Source organism: Alnus glutinosa, chromosome 7 (assembly GCF_958979055.1).
Source record: "Alnus glutinosa chromosome 7, dhAlnGlut1.1, whole genome shotgun sequence".
Classification (NCBI taxonomy): Eukaryota; Viridiplantae; Streptophyta; class Magnoliopsida; order Fagales; family Betulaceae; genus Alnus; species Alnus glutinosa.
Window position 1 is genome coordinate 3925732 of NC_084892.1, and position 18149 is coordinate 3943880.

Below are 18149 nucleotides of genomic sequence, written 5' to 3' on the forward strand. Positions count from 1 at the left end.
GTGTTACAAGTAGAGAGTGTGATAGGTAATATGTTGGAAATTATATTGAAAAATTAGTAGCTAAAAAATAAAAATGTGTACTTTGAGTAGCTAAAATAACTATTACGGCTAGAGATGGGTTAATTTAATAAACAAAATTGTAATATGTTGGAGTGTGATATAAGACCGGGGTGTTATATGGGCTACTCATCTTCTCAATATAAGACCAGGGTGTTACAAGTAAAGAGTGTGATAGGTAATATGTTGGAAATTATATTGAAAAATTAGTAGCTAAAAAATAAAAATGTGTACTTTGAGTAGCTAAAATAACTATTACGGCTAGAGATGGGTTAATTTAATAAACAAAATTGAAGGAAATTCCTTAAAATTTGTGCAAAGTAGATTGAGCTAGGGAAAAAAAATGATCATCCTAGCTTTAGAGTTTGGAGAGTCTGCCTGATCAATTAAATCACATAGCTGTGGAAGGGAAAAGAAAATTAAATCTAGAGAAGATGTCTCCTTATTTATGGTAATCATGAAACATTTGACTAACCTATATATGCCCACAAATAATGAGGAGCACTGAGCCCTCCTTATACTATATAATAAGTAGGGCTTAAGCTCGAGATTGGCACAAGTTAGCCTAATTCAAACGCCGAGTATTCCACTCACAAAATACCAAAGAAAAAAAACAACAAACAAAACAAAACAAAACTGAGTATTCCCAAAGCCCCCACTAACCCTATGCTGTTGGAGTGTCGGGTGCCACTTTAATTTGGGTGGTTATCGACACCCTTCCTCGTACCTTCATGATATCTCTAGTGCACTTCGTCTGCCACACTGCCACTAAGTTACTAACCTTGGGCTCATTTGTCAACGTGTTTTAAGATAGGTTTTTTTTTTAATTTTTTTTTTAATTAAGTCACTCAATGATAGTGATTTTTAGGCTTTTAGCCCTCCAACACGATCATTTTATTTTAGTTTAATAGATCTTTTCAAGGTTTACATGAGTGTATTGACACACACACACTGTGTCAATACTATTCTCTCTTAAACCATATTTTCTAATGCTATTCTCTCTTGACCATGCTGAAATCTTCGGGGCGGATTCCACACGGAGGAGGACCTGAAATACTTTTTAAAAAAATAAATCATATTTTATTCAATTTTTAATTTTTTTTTTCAAATTTTATCTCACAAAGTCAAACTTCAAAATTCACACAGTAAAATAGAATCGAATTCTGATTTTAAAAAATTTAACATCTAAATGGACCATTAGCAGCATACTGAGCCGCCATAGAATACTTCCCATGCCTAAGTCAAATTGTGACTTTATCAAGGTCCCTCTAAAAGAGAATGAGTTTTTAGTATAAGAGTGAATACAGCTAAATGAATGGGGTGGATGACTTATTACCTCCTCTTTTGGACCTCTCTCATTCCAAGCAAAGGCCATTCCTCTCTCATACGATTTTGCCACGTGCCATCTTCTGATTGGGTTACGAACTTACGGCTACCAGCTTTGGTAGGGGTGTCCTTGATAATCATCTCTCTGATGCGGATCAATTGGCACTTAGTGCCAATTGCCACCGCGAAGAAAGGAGTGCGTTGTTCCCTTGTCGCCTTTGGCATGGGTCTTCTAGGAAAACTGCCTATAATAGCTGGATTAGAATCTAGTTTAGGTAGAAAACTGCCTATAATAGCGGGATTAGAATCTAGTTTAGGTAGAAAACTGCCTATAACAGCGGGATTAGAAGTCAAGGGAATAATTGAGTGTTTCACAATCTAGTTCGGCTCTAATTTAGCTGCAAAAATAATATTATCGAACCGATTTGGACATCGGCAAATTAGCCACCTCAAAGGACTCTCTGGCCAAGTCCAAGAAGGAAAAATCTGGGTGTATCGTCTTTTTTTTTCTTTTTTTCTTTTTATTTTATTATTTTATTATTATTATTTATTTATTGTTGGATCTTCCTTTTGATGGCTGAAAGTATCTCTTCCTGTAAATTTATTTTTTATTTTTTCATCTATTAGAGGTGTACATGTGGGGGATATTAGCAGCCTAAATTTGTTATCCGCAATTATCCACTATTTGTACACGCGGATGCGGCTAGCAAAAAACACTATCAGCATATGCGGATGTGGATTGCGGTTTTAAGATATACGTATGTGGTCATTAATCGCATCCGCATACTCTTTATACATAATATTTAATAAAGTCATTAAAACAACATCGTTTTGGCGTTTAATACCAAAATTGATGTAACACATGAAGGTCCTTAGAAGTTTCCTAGAAGGTCCCTAATAAATAATTTTCATTATTTGATTTCCTTTTAGAATAAGATTTACTTTTACTACTAGGATAAGGTTTACTATTGTTACTAGAATAAGGTTTACTATTATTATTAAGATTATGATTACTTTCTGTACAAGTATTTTATCTTTTATAAATAGGCTTGCTTATTATGTAAAACTCAATCAATTGAATTGTTATGAAATTAGAGAATTCTCTCTCAAATACTCTGCGGAGTTTTGTATTTCTTTTAACCTGCGGGCTTGTTTTATCTTTTTGGGTAGAAGACGAAGAAGCTTCTTCTTGTAGAATCAAATACGTTTCTATTTGATTAGTTACCTTAGTCTTCCGCTGCGTAAAAAATGACGCCGTTTTGGATTAGGTATAAGTTATGTTTACATTAGTTGGATTGGTTATGTTGCTTTCTCGTATAATACTTGAGAAAAAAACAAAAATAATGTGAAATCAATATATTTTCAAAAAAATTATGTCTTAACAAAAATTTAAAACAAGATCAAAGCATTAAAAATCGGCCTAGATTATTTTCAAAATCTTTTAAAATATGCTTTAATAAAGATCCAAAGAAGGTCCAAACTACTAAATAGACTCATTACCTAATATGCAGATAGCGAATAATAAATGCAATAACCGCACTGATACGGTTAATAAAAACATGACACGAATATGGATATTCAAAAACGATTTTCGCATTTTGCAAATATAAATATTGTAAATAATTACATTCACATCCACATTTGCAAGTACACACCAATCATCCATCTATGTATATAATAAAGTAACGATCCTTCCTTTGCCAAAAGCCCATTATTAATTCCATAGAATCATACACTAAAACAAAAAAAAAAAAAAAAAAAAAAAAAAAAAAAAAAAAAAGAAGAAAAGAAAAAAAAAAAAAAAGAAGAAAAGGTCCATTTCCATTTTCCACAAACAAGTTCCCCATGTGAAGACTGATAAAGTTTGGTCGTGTGTAGTGCTTCTTGGTTGAAGTGGTGAGAATATGATCATTTTTGGACAGTTGTCTGTTGCGACTTGCGAGCTATGGACTTGTAAGTCGTAACGCTCACAGGCTAGTCACAGCTTGGGTCTCGTGATTCACGATGGTGACACCACCACGCTCCCCACATTCACTGTCTGCTTCTCCCCATGTGCCACTGCACTCCGATCGTATGAGAGAACCTAACCCAACGTAGCGACCCCCAACATGTCTTGACCACCCAAAATAGAGTTGCTTTAGCCCATTCTCAACATTCTTTAGGGCATTTAGTAGTACAGTAGATTCACTAAAATAGTTAAAAGTTGTTTTGGTGAATTAATTTGTTGAAATGGTTTAAAATAAGTCATTTTCAATCTTATCAGTTTGGTGAAAAAATTTTAATGAGGAATAGTGCTCACCAATAATAGTGAGCATGGTTTACTCACCAAAAATAATAATAAAACTATTTAAATTTGATCTCTCTTCATTTTTCTTATTTCTCACTCTCATGCATCACATTCGGCATTTTTTTTTTTTGAAAAATATTATTTAAATAAAATAGTGATAATGAATTGCTAAAATAGTAAGGCTGTGAGGGTGTTTTAAAAAAGTGGATGTCAAAATTTATTGAAATGGCTCAAAATGAGTTTTCGCAGCTTAATTTGCCAATTTGGTGAAAAATTTTGGCGAGTGAACAATGCTCACTAATAATAATATGAGTAATGTTACAAACACTCTCACTTCTTTATATACATTTCTTCACACTTTTAGGTGACTTTTAAAACCGCCATAAGTTTATTTTTATTAGATTTTAATCTAATGATAATTTTAAAAGCCATCTAAGAGTATGGAGAAGTGAAAATATGTGTAGCATTACTCTAATAATATGACACAATTCACCCATTAAAACAATAAAAGACTATTAAAAATTAATTTTTTAATTTTTAATTTTTCTCTCACGAATCACACAGGCCGTACAGTCTCACTTTTCAGTGTCTCCATTCCCAATGAGCCCATCTCCCATTTTCTTCTTCCCCGTGCTCATCGCTTCATTCATATAATCATATACCAAGCACGTTTAGACCATCTAGAAAATGATAGCATTTAGCCACCATATGCGTGAAATAGTTCCAGACTTCCAGTGTTTTGCCCACACTTTTTTACAAAAGTTGTAATTTTTTTTTTTTTAATGAGCAATACAGGTGAAAGGGGAAGGGATTGATGTGGGTCTTTTTCATTCTTGATTCTTACATAGGAAAGAAAATAAATAGAGGTGAGAATGCTTCCATAACAATAATGAGAAGCGACTCATTTGACAACTAAATGTACCCGAAGATTTATGAGTAATATCTTTTAATATCCCTTGCAAAATATTTACAAGTAATCATCTACTTCTACGAAAGCAAAAGCTTGGTTGCACTACACTAACAACAAGGATTCTCATTAGGCAAGTAAAAGGTCATTTTAACTAGTTTTAGGGGTGTAAATCTGGACCGAATATAACCTGCTAGGAAACCGGGAAACCCGGTTGGTACCCGTCTCCGGGTATCCGGTTACCCGGAGCCGGAGCCGGGTATTGATAGTATAAAATCTCGGGTATACCCGGGTACCCAGCTCCGGGTACCTTAGTTAATTAAAAAAAAAAAAAATTCCCCCTACCCCTTTACCCTAAAATTACACACAGCTTATGAAGGGTTTTTTTTTTTTTTTTTTTTTTTTTTTTTTTTGTCTTTTGCCCACTTGCCGAGTAGTAGTTGCCCTAACTCCTTACTTTAGCCTTTAGTCTTTTACCCAAAGTCCCAAACTCCAGATTGTGCTGCACTGCTGCCATTGAGCCGCTCCCTGTGCCTCCCACTCATTGCCTGCCTCATTCACAACGTTCAGCCCATTGAAGCTCCTACATAAATCGTCTCCTTCACGGCTTCACGACGTTCAGCCGTCGACGGTTCACGGGTTTGAAACTTTAGCCCAAAATCTTGAATCTTTAAAACTTTTGTAAAATATTTGAGTTTCTGACTTTCTGGGGTTTGGCATAATAGGTGGCTCGTACTCAATGCTTCGCAGCTTCGGCATTCTTTATTACTTCTCTTTTGGGCCATCACGTTTTATGAGCTCAATTGCAAGAGAAGGACAGGGGCAAGGGTCTTCATGATTGGAGTCTCTCACAAAGGATGTCTTCAGATTCTTGGAGCTCCAATTAGAAAATAGACAAAGACCGAACCTTGATAGTTTGGTTTTTGTTACATAACATGCATTTTCCAATCCTGCCAACGTGAATTTAGTTGTTGTATTTGATGAGTGGCAAATATTGTATATTTGGACCCCTTGATTTACATAAGTTAGACCTTTAGCCTTGTTATTTTCTGATGCTTTGGTTAGTTTTTGTGTTTTTATGTTTTGTAGGTTAATAAGTGAGGAATGGCAAAATTCATGTGGAATTGCTTGAAAAATTCAGAAGTTTTGAAGAACTCGATCGATCGAACTTAAAAGTCGATCGATCGAATTTTGCTCGAAGTCGATCGATCGAAATTTCCCAAAACTTGCTTTTGCAGAAGCGCGCCAGAACACCCAATCAGGAGCTTCTCCATGACAAAAAGCAGTTCTCCTTCTGATTTTCGCAGCAGAACACGCTGGTTGCATGACTTTGGTTGTCTCTAGCAAGAGAGGAACCCTAGAGAGGGTTAGAGGAGTCATTTTACATGGGTTTCTAGCCCTAATTTCCTTCTATAAAAGCCATAGCCATACCTCCTTGTTGGGAGAGTTCAGAGAACAGTAGCTAGGTTTAATTTCGTTCATTTCATAATGTATTTCAGTAGCTTTTGTTCTTAGACACTTTCTCTTTGTAAAGCTTTTCCTTTACTTCCATGTTTGTTCTTCATTTTCTTGTAGTGTTCTTAGTCATGGAAGGCTAGTAACCTCAACTAAGGTTGATGATGAAATTTTTCCATTGATGACACTCACACTCTTGTTATACCATTTGCACAGTTGATGATATATCATATTTGTTGTTCAAGTTCCATTCATTTAAATGCTTTATCTTTTGCAATGAATGTGATTGTTAGTAGATATAGGACATTTAATGTGTTTCAACTGATGGATACATTGTTTTATTGGTTTGAATGATGATATCCATTGTGATTTGTTCACTAAATGGATACATTGAATGATTTGATTTTAAATGGATACTCTTTGTGATTTATCTTTGAGTTGGATTCATTTAATGATTCTAAAGTAAATGGTTGAGAAACTTGAATAACACCCTAAGCTTAATGTTCTTTGGATGTTCAAGTGGGAACCAAGAGTGTGAGTTGTTGGATTTGGTTTGGTAGATTCCTTAACCTTAGTTCCTTTTAATTTGCATATTTCATTTCATCTCTTTTATTTAATCTTTTGTTCTTGAATCAATCCTCAAATCTTTGGAACTAGGTTAAAATGAGGTTGATTAAACAAGACACCAATATTTGACCATTTCCTTGTGGATTCGACCTCGCACTTGCACACACTTTATTGCAAACAATTCGTGCGCTTGCGAGTACTCATTAAAACACACATCAGTATTTTCCTTGGTTTTTGGTATGTGTCCTTTTGATTGCAGTGTGAATCTGTTCCAATAAATTAGACAAACACCAAGCCTGGATGGTCTTGTCTAATTTGTTTTTATTTTGTAAGAAACGTGTGTTTGTTTGTCATGGGTCTCATTTCTTGCCCTGGATATTATGGTTTCCTTTCTTTTGAGCCGAATATTATTGTAATAAAGTGAATGTTTTAGAATCACATAAGCCCATCTATCTTATTCCGGCCATCTTAAGATTTCAATTCAGGTTTTGTTACATGTAATTGTATTTTTTTGCAATGGATAGGGTTATTTGTTACAAAAATTAATTTTTTTAAAAAAAATATACCACCCGGACCGAATAACCGGGATACCCGAGTCCGGGGCCGGGTGTTAAATACAAAAAACCCGGGGACCCGGAGCCGGTTCGCGGTTTTTACCCAATACCCGAGAACCCGCTCCGAGTTTACACCCCTAACCAGTTCTATACTATTATCTTTTTTTAAAAAAAAAAAACTAGCTCCATACCAAAAATGGGCAAGAAAGTAATCTCATATGACCAGCTATTTTAACTAAAAAATAATTAGCTGCTATGGTTTTTAACAAATTTGGTGGGTATTGTAATTCAACAAATATATAAATAAACTAACAAAAAAAAAATATTTTCTTTCATCGTTGATAATAATGAAAGTGAATAATAAATAATATTTTAAATAAAATAATAAAAGTGAATTGCTGAAATAAAGAATAAAATATAAATATAAGTACTTTGAAAAATAGTAGATAAATTTTTTAAAAAAAACTTCAACTAAAATTTTCGCCAAAAAAAAAAAATAGTAACCGAGTTTTTATCAAAACATGGCTTATTTGGCAAAGACATATACAGATCAGAACAGAGTAGTGGGTTGTTAATTTTGAAATTAGTAAAAAGAGATGATGTGATATAAAAAGGTGAAAAAGTTTTTTTTGTAGTGAATTTTTTTATTTTAACAATAATAAAAAATTATTGATGTGATATAAAAAGTAAAAAAAATTACAATGTTTTGATGTTAATTATTAATAGAAAATATAAAAAAGTAAAAGGAAAAGTATACGAAGAGTATACGCATTACTGTGTAATATTATGTAACTTAACAAACAAGGCAAATTCATCTACACCCACATTGCACAATGGCCTGTTTGGTTAATTCCCTTAACTTCGATGGCAGTTATATCGCTCAAATCGAACTTGATTCTTCTGCGGACCGTTGCTTCCCTAGCTTTTCTTTTATTTTCCGGGTTCCACTGAAAACGACAAGATCAACATAGGTCAGCTTAAGGCATAAAAACCCAGCCTGGTCCTCACTCACTCATTCACATTCTCCAATCCAGAAAGTAAAACAGAGAAAAATTCATCCATCAATGGCGGCTTCGTCGCTTCTCTCTCTCATCTCTGTCTTTTGCCTCTTATTAGCTTCATCTTCAGCATCTATAGCTCCCAAACCCAAAACCACCACCACCACCATCACTATCCCTCTCTCACCATTCTTCTCCAAACACCCATCCTCAGATCCGGTCAAGACCCTCAATTCCCTCGCCTCTGCTTCTCTAACCAGAGCCCGCCACCTCAAGCGCCCCAAATCCAGCTCTCCACTCGCCAAAACCCAAGTCTTCCCTCACAGCTATGGAGGCTACTCTATCTCCCTCAGCTTCGGCACACCCCCACAAACCACATCTTTCCTTTTGGACACTGGCAGTAGCCTCGTCTGGTTCCCCTGCACCTCTCGCTATCTCTGCTCCAGTTGCAACTTTCCCAACATCGACCCGCAAAAATTCCCAACTTTCATTCCAAAGCAATCATCTTCTTCGAAGATTGTGGGTTGCGAAAACCCCAAATGTGCCTGGATTTTTGGCCCAAATGTGCTCTCTCGTTGCAAAGATTGCAGCTCATCTTCCAAAACCTGCTCACAGGGTTGCCCTCCGTACTTCCTTCAATACGGTTCTGGGTCAACCGCCGGGTTGTTACTTTCCGAGACCCTGGATTTTCCCGAGAAATCCGTCCCAGATTTTGTCGTCGGATGCTCCATATTATCGACCAGACAACCCGCCGGCATTGCCGGGTTCGGGCGCGGCCCCGAATCGCTGCCCTCACAACTGGGTCTCAGCAAATTCTCTCACTGTCTACTCTCACGCCGCTTCGACGACACCACGGAGAGCAGTGACCTTGTTTTGTACCGTGGGCACGGTTCTGCCAAGGCCCCGGGCCTGAGCTACACGCCGTTCCACAAAAACCCCATTACCAATAACTCCGCACTCCGTGAATACTACTACTTAACGCTTCGCAAAGTGATCGTGGGCAATAAGGCCGTCAAGATCCCCTACAAATTTCTTGTCCCGGGGGCCGATGGTAACGGTGGGACCGTGGTGGACTCGGGAACGACCTTCACCTTCATGGAAAGCCCGGTCTTCGAACCCGTGGCACGCGAGTTCGAGACCCAGATGGCTAACTATTCTAGAGCTCTTGACGTGGAAGCCAGGTCCGGTTTGAGGCCGTGTTTCAATATTGCGAATCAGAAAACGGTGAATATTCCGGATTTAACCTTTGAATTCAAAGGCGGTGCGAAGTTGGCATTGCCCTTTGTGAATTATTTTGCGCTTGCTGGTAACGTTAGCGTCGTGTGCCTGACTCTTATAACGGACAGTGGGGTCGGTCCGGGGATGGCTAGCGGTCCGGCGATCATATTTGGAAATTTTCAGCAGCAGAATTTCTATGTGGAGTATGATTTGGAAAATGAGAGGTTTGGCTTCCGGCAACAGAGTTGCAAGAAGTGAGCTGGCGTAACGGTAGGACAAATAATAGCTGGCTGCGAGGGCCATGAATCCATAATGGAGATTGGTCTCTAATCTCTATTGGATGGGCACGCCCATGTGAGTACGGTTGGGAGAAGAGTAAAGCTCGTGATGTAGCTGGGCAATGGCGGATAATGTGCTTTTATGGTTAATTCTGGGATGCCGGTGAAATTTAGATTTATTTACTAATTTTGTTTTTCTTACGACGATTGTTCAATTAGTTAAAGTAAAAGGCTATGGTCATATTATTATGATCTTTCATTAATAATTTATTAAAAAATTCATCGAGGTATGATTGTAATATGTTCGTGTTGTGTCGGTACTAGCCGTTATATATGTTCTTCCTCTACAGTTGTCGGTTGTAGATTTCCTTGGATGTGCCGTCTTTTACGCTTTCTAAAGCATTACTTTCCGATTGCTCTGTCAAAAAAACAAACGAAAGCACGACTTTTTGGCTCTAGTGTGACCCTTTTTCTTTATCTTCGTAGGTAAGTTTCTTAATCCCTTTGTCCCTTTAGTCATTTAAGTTCAATGAAAAATTTATGTGTATAATACTGTTATTAGCGTATTATTATAATTTTCTCACAATTTTATAAAATTTGACAAATAAATTTAATTATTTAAATACTAATATAATAAGTTCTACAAAAAACTGTAGCAACCTTAACAGCATCAAGTTCAATTACTCTCTGCCCATCATAATTCACAAAGTCACAAGCATGACAAGAAGACCTTGAATTACTGTAACAAAAGTTTTTTTGTTTTTTGTTTTTTTTTGGGTAAATAACTATGAAAGCTAAATTTTGGTACATAATGAGAAATAATGTCGAGTTGTCTCACTATATATAATGAGTTTCTGTACGTACAGTTGATTGGAACCCCATTGTCGCCGATCTCTCTTGCATGTGCATGACTGCATCGGTGCTTTTTTGTGAGGACCCTTAATTTTGATGGAGGCGAGGAAAAATAGGTGAAATACATTTAATTTGTGCAACCACTTACGTAGGACTTGCGTGGGGCGGCCTTGGATGCATTTGTGCAATTCACGTGTAAAGTAGAAACAAGAGGCATCGACAATGTTGCCCTGTTTTTGGCATCTCTATCCATGGAGATAGTCAGGAATAATTTTTTAACCCATTTTCTAATCTCTAACAAGTAATCCTACGTCTTTAATTAGGGGTAAAAATCCGATTACGGTTATCGGTTATCCTTTTGCTTCGTATTTTCTTTTCACGCACTTTCTTTTGTCTATCAATAAAGAAAAACGGAATCTCCATTTCTAAATGTTGTAGTGGAGGACTTCTTTCGTCAACGTCATGTCCGATAATAATTATCACTTTTAAAATATGTTCATAATATGTGATGCACGCTAAACTTTATTTCGACCATAGAAACTCTACGCCAATGATCAAATTTATATATATATAACCCAGTTACCTGTTATAACCGGGTATATATAATTGCTAAAATCGACAACCTCTCTGGTAGACTCGGTTACCGGTTATTTCTAACCGAGTATCAAACCTGTTTGCCGGTTACCAACCGATTATAACCTGCCGGCTTTACACCTCTATCTTTAATTATTTTTACCATATTTAATCTCTCTAAAAAACACAAGGCATAGAAACTTATTTCACCTGTTGTGTCTTTTATTGCATGTTTAAGAGCTAGTTTGGGACTACGTTAAGAAATAGAATTTTTGTCTAAAAAAAAAAAAAAAAAAAAAAAAAAATTCATTAAGCTTCCCCCAAACGCAATTTTAGGGTTTTTTTTAGAGAACAAAGTCAACACAACTTGTTTTTTTATCTAACAAACTTATTTTTGCTTGTCATAACTTTTTTTTTGTACTAAAAACACTTTTTAAGTTCCTTAACGCAAAATTTAAAACATCGTCTAAATCTAAGTTGTATATAGAGTATTAGAATATTAATTAAATAATAAAATTAATTATTTTAAATTGACTTAAATTTTTGGGATAACCGATAATTTAACATGGTATTAAAACTAAGGTTCTGAATTCGAATCTTATCTCTATTATTTACTTTACATCTCAAATAAATACTTTATGTGAATGACATTGAGTATTGAAATATTAATTAAACGAATAAATTAAAAATTTCTTATCAGAAGTATTGAGTCTGAGCCCAAACATGAACTTAATCTTTTTTTTTTTTCTTTTTTTCCTAAGCAAATAAGAAAAAGGTTACCAGGATTAAAACACTAATAAAAATAGTGGGCTCTCTAACATCGGACCGGATAAAAAAAATTACCATACGAAAAATACAAGCTAAATATAGAAAATGAATCATAAAATGTCCGAATCCTTTCGCTTAAGCTTTTAATTTAACATAAAGGTTAACCACGGAGTTGGTGAAACATTATCCCATTGGCTAGGTTTAAGATAATTTAGTAAAGAATAATAAATTAAGGTTAACCAAGTAGTGGGTGAAAGTGTGAAACCTTATCCTGTACGTAGGCTAGGTTTAATATAATTTACTAAGGCAGCTTCAATTTGAAGATAGGGACGCAAGTAGGACCACTTCTTTGATAGGCTATCTTAGGGGGTTACATACAGCCAATAGCCATCGATTCCTCATCCACGAACTGTCTAGCCATTTTAACATTCAAAAGAAAAACAAAACATAAACTAAAAACAAAATAATTGATTAAGGCCTGTTTGAAAAATTCCTTTAATAAACTTAAAAAATATTTTTAGTACATAAAAAGTTGTGTAAATAATAAATGGGGTAAAAAAAACTCAAAAAGTAATTTTTATTTTTATTATTTTTATTTTTTTGCTATATAAAAAAAAAAAAGCCAAGACCCACTTTTGAAAAAATAAAAAATAAAAATAATGCTTTTTCTCAAGAACTCTTTTTGACTGTAAAAATTCTTCTTCTTCTTCTTCTTCTTCTTCTTCTTCTTTTTTTTTTTTTTTTTTTTTTAAAAAAAAAAAAAAAAACACAATCTCAATCAAGCTATAAGAATACAATCTGAATGACATAAATGAAGGTGGAATTTTGAGACTTCCCAACGGCGTTTGGATGGAAAGACAAGTCAATGAATGAAAAAGAGATAACTTAAAAATGGGGGTTTCGTTTATGATGAGAAAATGGGGACGTGGACCGTGAGGTTGTAACTTGTGAATAGACAAAAACTAAATGGGTTTCTTTTTATTTATTGTGTATGGAATCTCTACTCACCGCCCATTATTAAACTTAAAAAGTTGGTGCTGAAACTGAAAGCCGATGAGTGGTGCCTTTGCTTTCAATTCATCTTGGTGGCATTTGGTGGCATTTGTTTCCGAGCTTCTTTGATAGTACTCATTGCTTTTGGTACATGACTGAAGTGGTCAAGTGATGAGTAAGATGTCACAAATCTCGGAAATGTTTAACCCAAAATCTTATGGCATCCTACATTTGTGGTGGTCTTTTCATGACATCATGACCTCGTGTGAACAGCTCACTATATATATATATATATATATATATATATATATATATATATATATATATATATATATATATTGAAGTTCGAAATATAAAGACCATGCAGATCATATGAATCAAAGGATGTGATTGTGATGCAGCATGTCCCACTCAGAAAGCAGAATATGTAAACACTGTCTCTCGATTATATTTATTCCGTTTCTTTCGACGTAAAATTGTATTTCCTGACCAGATCCGGCCGGCTGTTCTGGCCAGATCCGGCCAGATGGCCGGAATACGGTCGCCGAAATCTGGGCTGACCGGATTCCAGCGAAGATGGCTGGATTTCTGGCGACAATGACCGGATGCTCTCGGATTTCAGTACCGGCAAGATTTCGGTGATAGTCGACTGCTTGAAGTGAAGGTTGACTGTATCATTTAATAGGGGTCGAATGCGTTTAGCGTCTTCGGAAAATGATTTATGCTTTTAAAAAGCGTAAATCATTTTCCGAAATTTACTAAGCATTTTTGGTCAAACAGAAATCATTTTCCGGTTGACTATTATTTTCGCCCCTACCAAACACCGAAAAATGCCGAAATCATTTTTCAGAAATTATTTTACGTCGAAACAAACGGAGCATTATTGATAAAATTGACAACAAGAGACAACTGGGTAGCCGAACCTACCTTGTTATGATGCTTAAATAAAAGTAAGGGAGGCGGTCTTCAAAAAAATTATAAAAATAGTATTATTTAAAATAATTGCAAACTCGCTCGATAGAATGTTATGCAAGTGTTGAGCAAAATTTCTGTCCCAGAATTAATCGTAATCTTGTTCAAACGAACTTTTCATTTGTCTAACTGTAAAGTTAAACAAACTCTCGGATAATTGCAGAATCGCAAGTGTTCATTCCTAAAACATTATTCTTCTGCTCAAATTTCTACATAAAGTCATGGACAATTCGGTCTACATAAGATTATAAATTGGAAACATGTTGGCAGAGAGCTAGGCTCTTTCATTTTTTTAAATTTTTTTTCTCTCTCTTCTCCTTTTTATAGTCACTATAGTTCGCGATAAGAATTTATTAAAATATTAATTAAGTGCTTGAATTTATTTATATTTTCACCTTCAACTTTTAAAATAAGTTACGATTTACCAAAATTCAACTAAAGAGTTTTTGTTTACAAGAAATTGAGAAAGATTTTGAGTGTGTTTGGGAAATAATTGTGTTATGTAATTTTTGTTTGAATAATAGTAAGAAGTGATTGGTGGTATAAAATATAAAAAAGTTTAGAATTGTTTAATAGAGAAGTGAAAAAAAAAAATTATGTTTTGTAGTGAGTTTTTTTATTTGAATAATAATAAAAAATTAATAATGTGATATAAAAAGTAAAAAGAAAATTGAAATATTTTTTTATTGAACTTTTAAAAATAAAATAATAAAAAAATTGAGAAGAGATGAGATGCTTGCCAAACATCACTTTAACTTTATGATTAACCGAGAAACGTACGGGTTGATCCTCTGCTAGGAGTCGAGGTTCCCCAACCTACTTAGTAATTATATTATCGACTAGAGTGGTCATTTCTCAATAAAAGTTTTAATGCTTGCCCTCAAATAGCACGAGATCCATAAAAATATTTGGTAAATGCTTTCATGCCATTACCGCTGATTCTTAAGGTTGGTTGCCACACAAAGAACCTAACAGTGATTGATCGAGCCCACTCGCAAGTGAGTTCAAACAACAAAGATGTTGAAATTTAAGACATGCCAATTTGGGACTAAACAAAGAGACATGATCAATGGAGTTCGAGCATGTAGTAAGCTTGATCCAATTCAGCCAAGTTGAGTTTAAGCACATGGCTAGATGTCTCAACTTTAACCACTAATTTTGTGTTGGGTTCGTATCGAATTTACGGATCATGTAAAAAATTATTAACTTTAAATGTCGTGTATCAGGTTTCCGTACTGTTGAGGCATGATTATAAGATTATATAGACTAATTCTAATACGACCAATTTAATTAAACAAGACACACCCATTAATCATAACCTGCTAATTTTATATTGAATTTAAAAATCATGTCAAAAATTATTAACCTTAAATTTTTTTTTAAAGCAACTGCAAAGTGCATAGTGCAAAGTCAGTAAATGAAAAAGAAAGCTCCTTCCTTTTGTATTTTCCAATTCTCTCCCTCTCTCTCTCTCTCTCAAATCAATCGGACATAACAAGAATTGGTTCCTCTTTCCTTTTGCTTTCCTTTGGTTCTCCTTTCTTCTTGCTTTCCATTTCTTTTGCTTTCAAGCTTCCTCAGGCATCTTTAGGACTAGATAATTGACAAACTGGGGTCACCATCTTTGTTCAACTCAGATGTACTTTTCCCTAGATGCCAAGTTCTATAATTCTTCTGCAATCACCCTCAAGAAACTTATCACTAATTATTGCGATAAAATAACTAAATAGCAATGCACCAACTTAATTACAGCTACCATGCACGAGTTTGGCCAACGAAATCAAGTCTCATAAACAATTTTGTAATCCTTGAATTAACCTTATAGGGACCCAAGGTTGGGTAGTGACGTGAGATGAGATTTGACAGCTCTTTTCGAGTAGGAGATACCATAATTTCTCCACTGAAGGTAAAAGAATACCACAATACTCCACTGAAGGTAAGCGAAGACTACAATTTCTCTAATTCATTCTCTGTTTTCTCATTATCGACCAAATGGACTTTAAATAAAAATGCAAATAGATAATACTTAAAGTGATAACACTTAGAGTTCGACTATTCAAATTGAAATAAACTCTAATCATAATATTAAATAATTTCATCGAATTCCAATTCAAATATTAAACCTATCTAATCCTAATGAGTTAGTCAAACCACATTCTGAATTTTGAAATGGTAGGATGAATAGGTCTGTCGGTGGCTTGATGGAAAAGCACGATTTAATGATTTGTGAAGATATGTAGACTAGTAATCAGCATCATATCCAATGTTAAAAGTATTACTCCGATTACCACATTAAAGTATAAATTTGGTACCATATCAAAGTAAGAAAAGAAATAAAAGAATAATTCAAAATATTAATATGGTTCGACATGACAGTGTATTCATGTCACATAAATTTAGGGTTAAATTTAAAAATGGTCCATATGGTTTTTGTGTTTATCAAAATACTCCTTAAGTTTTAGAAAGTGACAAAATTAGTCATTGAGCTTTCTGAATTTATAACATTTAGTCCTTAATTTATTTGCAGTCGGGTGGTGGTAAGGTTTTTTGGCAACGCACCTCACCTCGCGGAGGTAGTTTGTGGGGGAACCTCCATCCCGTGAAGGTAGTCGTGGGGCCCTACCCTAGCATTGGAGGAGGTGGTTGCAAGGCGGGAGGATCCCAATTGAGGTCGGAGTATTTCGGATTGAATTCGTTGAGTGCGTTGAGAGCGAGGAACGACCTTTGCATGTTCACCTCGAGCACATTCTGGACCTCGCATCACACCACCAGGTACCGATACACCACATAGGTGACCTCTTTCCCTTTGTTCGCAAATGGATTGGGCTCATCGGAGGTGACCTTATTCCCGTCCCTGATTAGGACATGCTACCGAGTGAGTATGCGGAATTGATGTTGTCCTTGGCCTCTAGCAAAGACTATTACGAGGTCTCGTGCACGAAGAGCACGTCGAGTTGTGATCCGTCGCACTTGTTGAAAGAAGAGCTTGTTCCAAACCTTACTAAGGGCGGAGTCATGAATTTTTTGGTAGGGAGTCCAAACCTAAATATATATAATTATATATAGTCATTTTATACGTGTGCGTGCGTGTAAAATAAAAGCAGACAAATTTTAAACTAAATTTCATGCTAAGTCATAACTGTATACAAAAGTTACATGTTAATAAAATCATCTTTAAAAATAATTTTTCTTATGAATACAAAAGTGCTCTAGTTTGCCAAAAACATGTACAAAAAAAAAAAAAAAAAAAAAAAAAAAAAAAAAAAAAAAAAAATTCAAAAAAGAACTTTGTATCTCATTCGAATTGTGCTCAACGACAATTTTTCATGGAATAAAATTAATTTATTATAATTTCTGTAGTGAAATCCTTAGCAATTTTTTTTTCTCAATATAAATTAACAAATTATCTGCTAGAAACTCATTTTACATTCTACTATGTAATTTAGTTTTTACTAGTAGAGTAAATTTTTTGGAAAATTGAATTTCATTTTTACTGGAGCCATCATATAATTAACCCTTAAAAATAATTTTTTTTAAGGATTTTGATTTTTTTTTTTTTTTTGTATTTTAGGGGGGTGTCGCGGCATGAACCCCCATCCTTTAAGGTGCCTCCGCCGTTGGACCTTACCCATCACATAGGGAGGAGATTTTTCCCACTGCCACCCCTTCTTCTTTTTATTTTAATTTTTTTAGGGATTCACACTAAGATGAGAAATATGTACACGTGGTAATATTTGATAGGTCTTCTGTGGCCTTCTTGTACAGCTAACAAACAGATTTGACAACAAATGGACAAAATGACTAATTTTATAAATGAGAATGACTATTACAAATGTTAGATGCTTATCATATACTCTAAGGCTAAGACTATTTTATTTAATCTTCTTCCCTTCTTAATAAAAATTATTCATTTTCTCAAATAGCCATTTGACATACCAAATATAACCTTACCGACAATCATAATCATGTGGTTGAGGAAGCTACCAAATTAAATAGCCTTAACAAGCTTAAGTGCTTAACAATGACCTCCATTGCTAATGTTCCAACTATGTTTTGTTTTAATTTTCCAACTACTTGATGATACATAATTTAATTTTCTCCATCAACCCGAGGACTTTTTAGTACTTGGTTGGTAAGTCTTATTTATGTTCAGCGTTCATGTGATGATGTTTTTGTTGTTATATATAAGTTGGTGCACCTTTTTAAGCATTACCCGAAAGTTGAAAATAAAGGTATACAGTATAGCTATACATATAGCACATAAGTCTAATTGGAGGCATCAAAATCATTAGGAGCTTTACTATAAACTGCACACGTCACTAGAATGAGTAATATTTCCAAATG

At 34.8% G+C, this 18149-nt stretch overlaps 1 protein-coding gene across 1 annotated transcript; it reads left to right on the plus strand.

The window, feature by feature from the left end:
* Positions 1–8136: 8136 nt before the first annotated feature.
* On the plus strand, positions 8137–9981 carry LOC133874008 (probable aspartyl protease At4g16563). The gene has a single exon (XM_062311832.1). The coding sequence runs from the start codon at positions 8218–8220 to the stop codon at positions 9625–9627; it is 1410 nt and encodes a 469-aa protein (XP_062167816.1). The 5' UTR covers positions 8137–8217; the 3' UTR covers positions 9628–9981.
* Positions 9982–18149: the final 8168 nt, after the last annotated feature.

Bases quoted from the DNA above. Each gene is read 5' to 3' on its own strand.
- LOC133874008 (XM_062311832.1), top strand. From the start codon at position 8,218: ATGGCGGCTTCGTCGCTTCTCTCTCTCATCTCTGTCTTTTGCCTCTTA.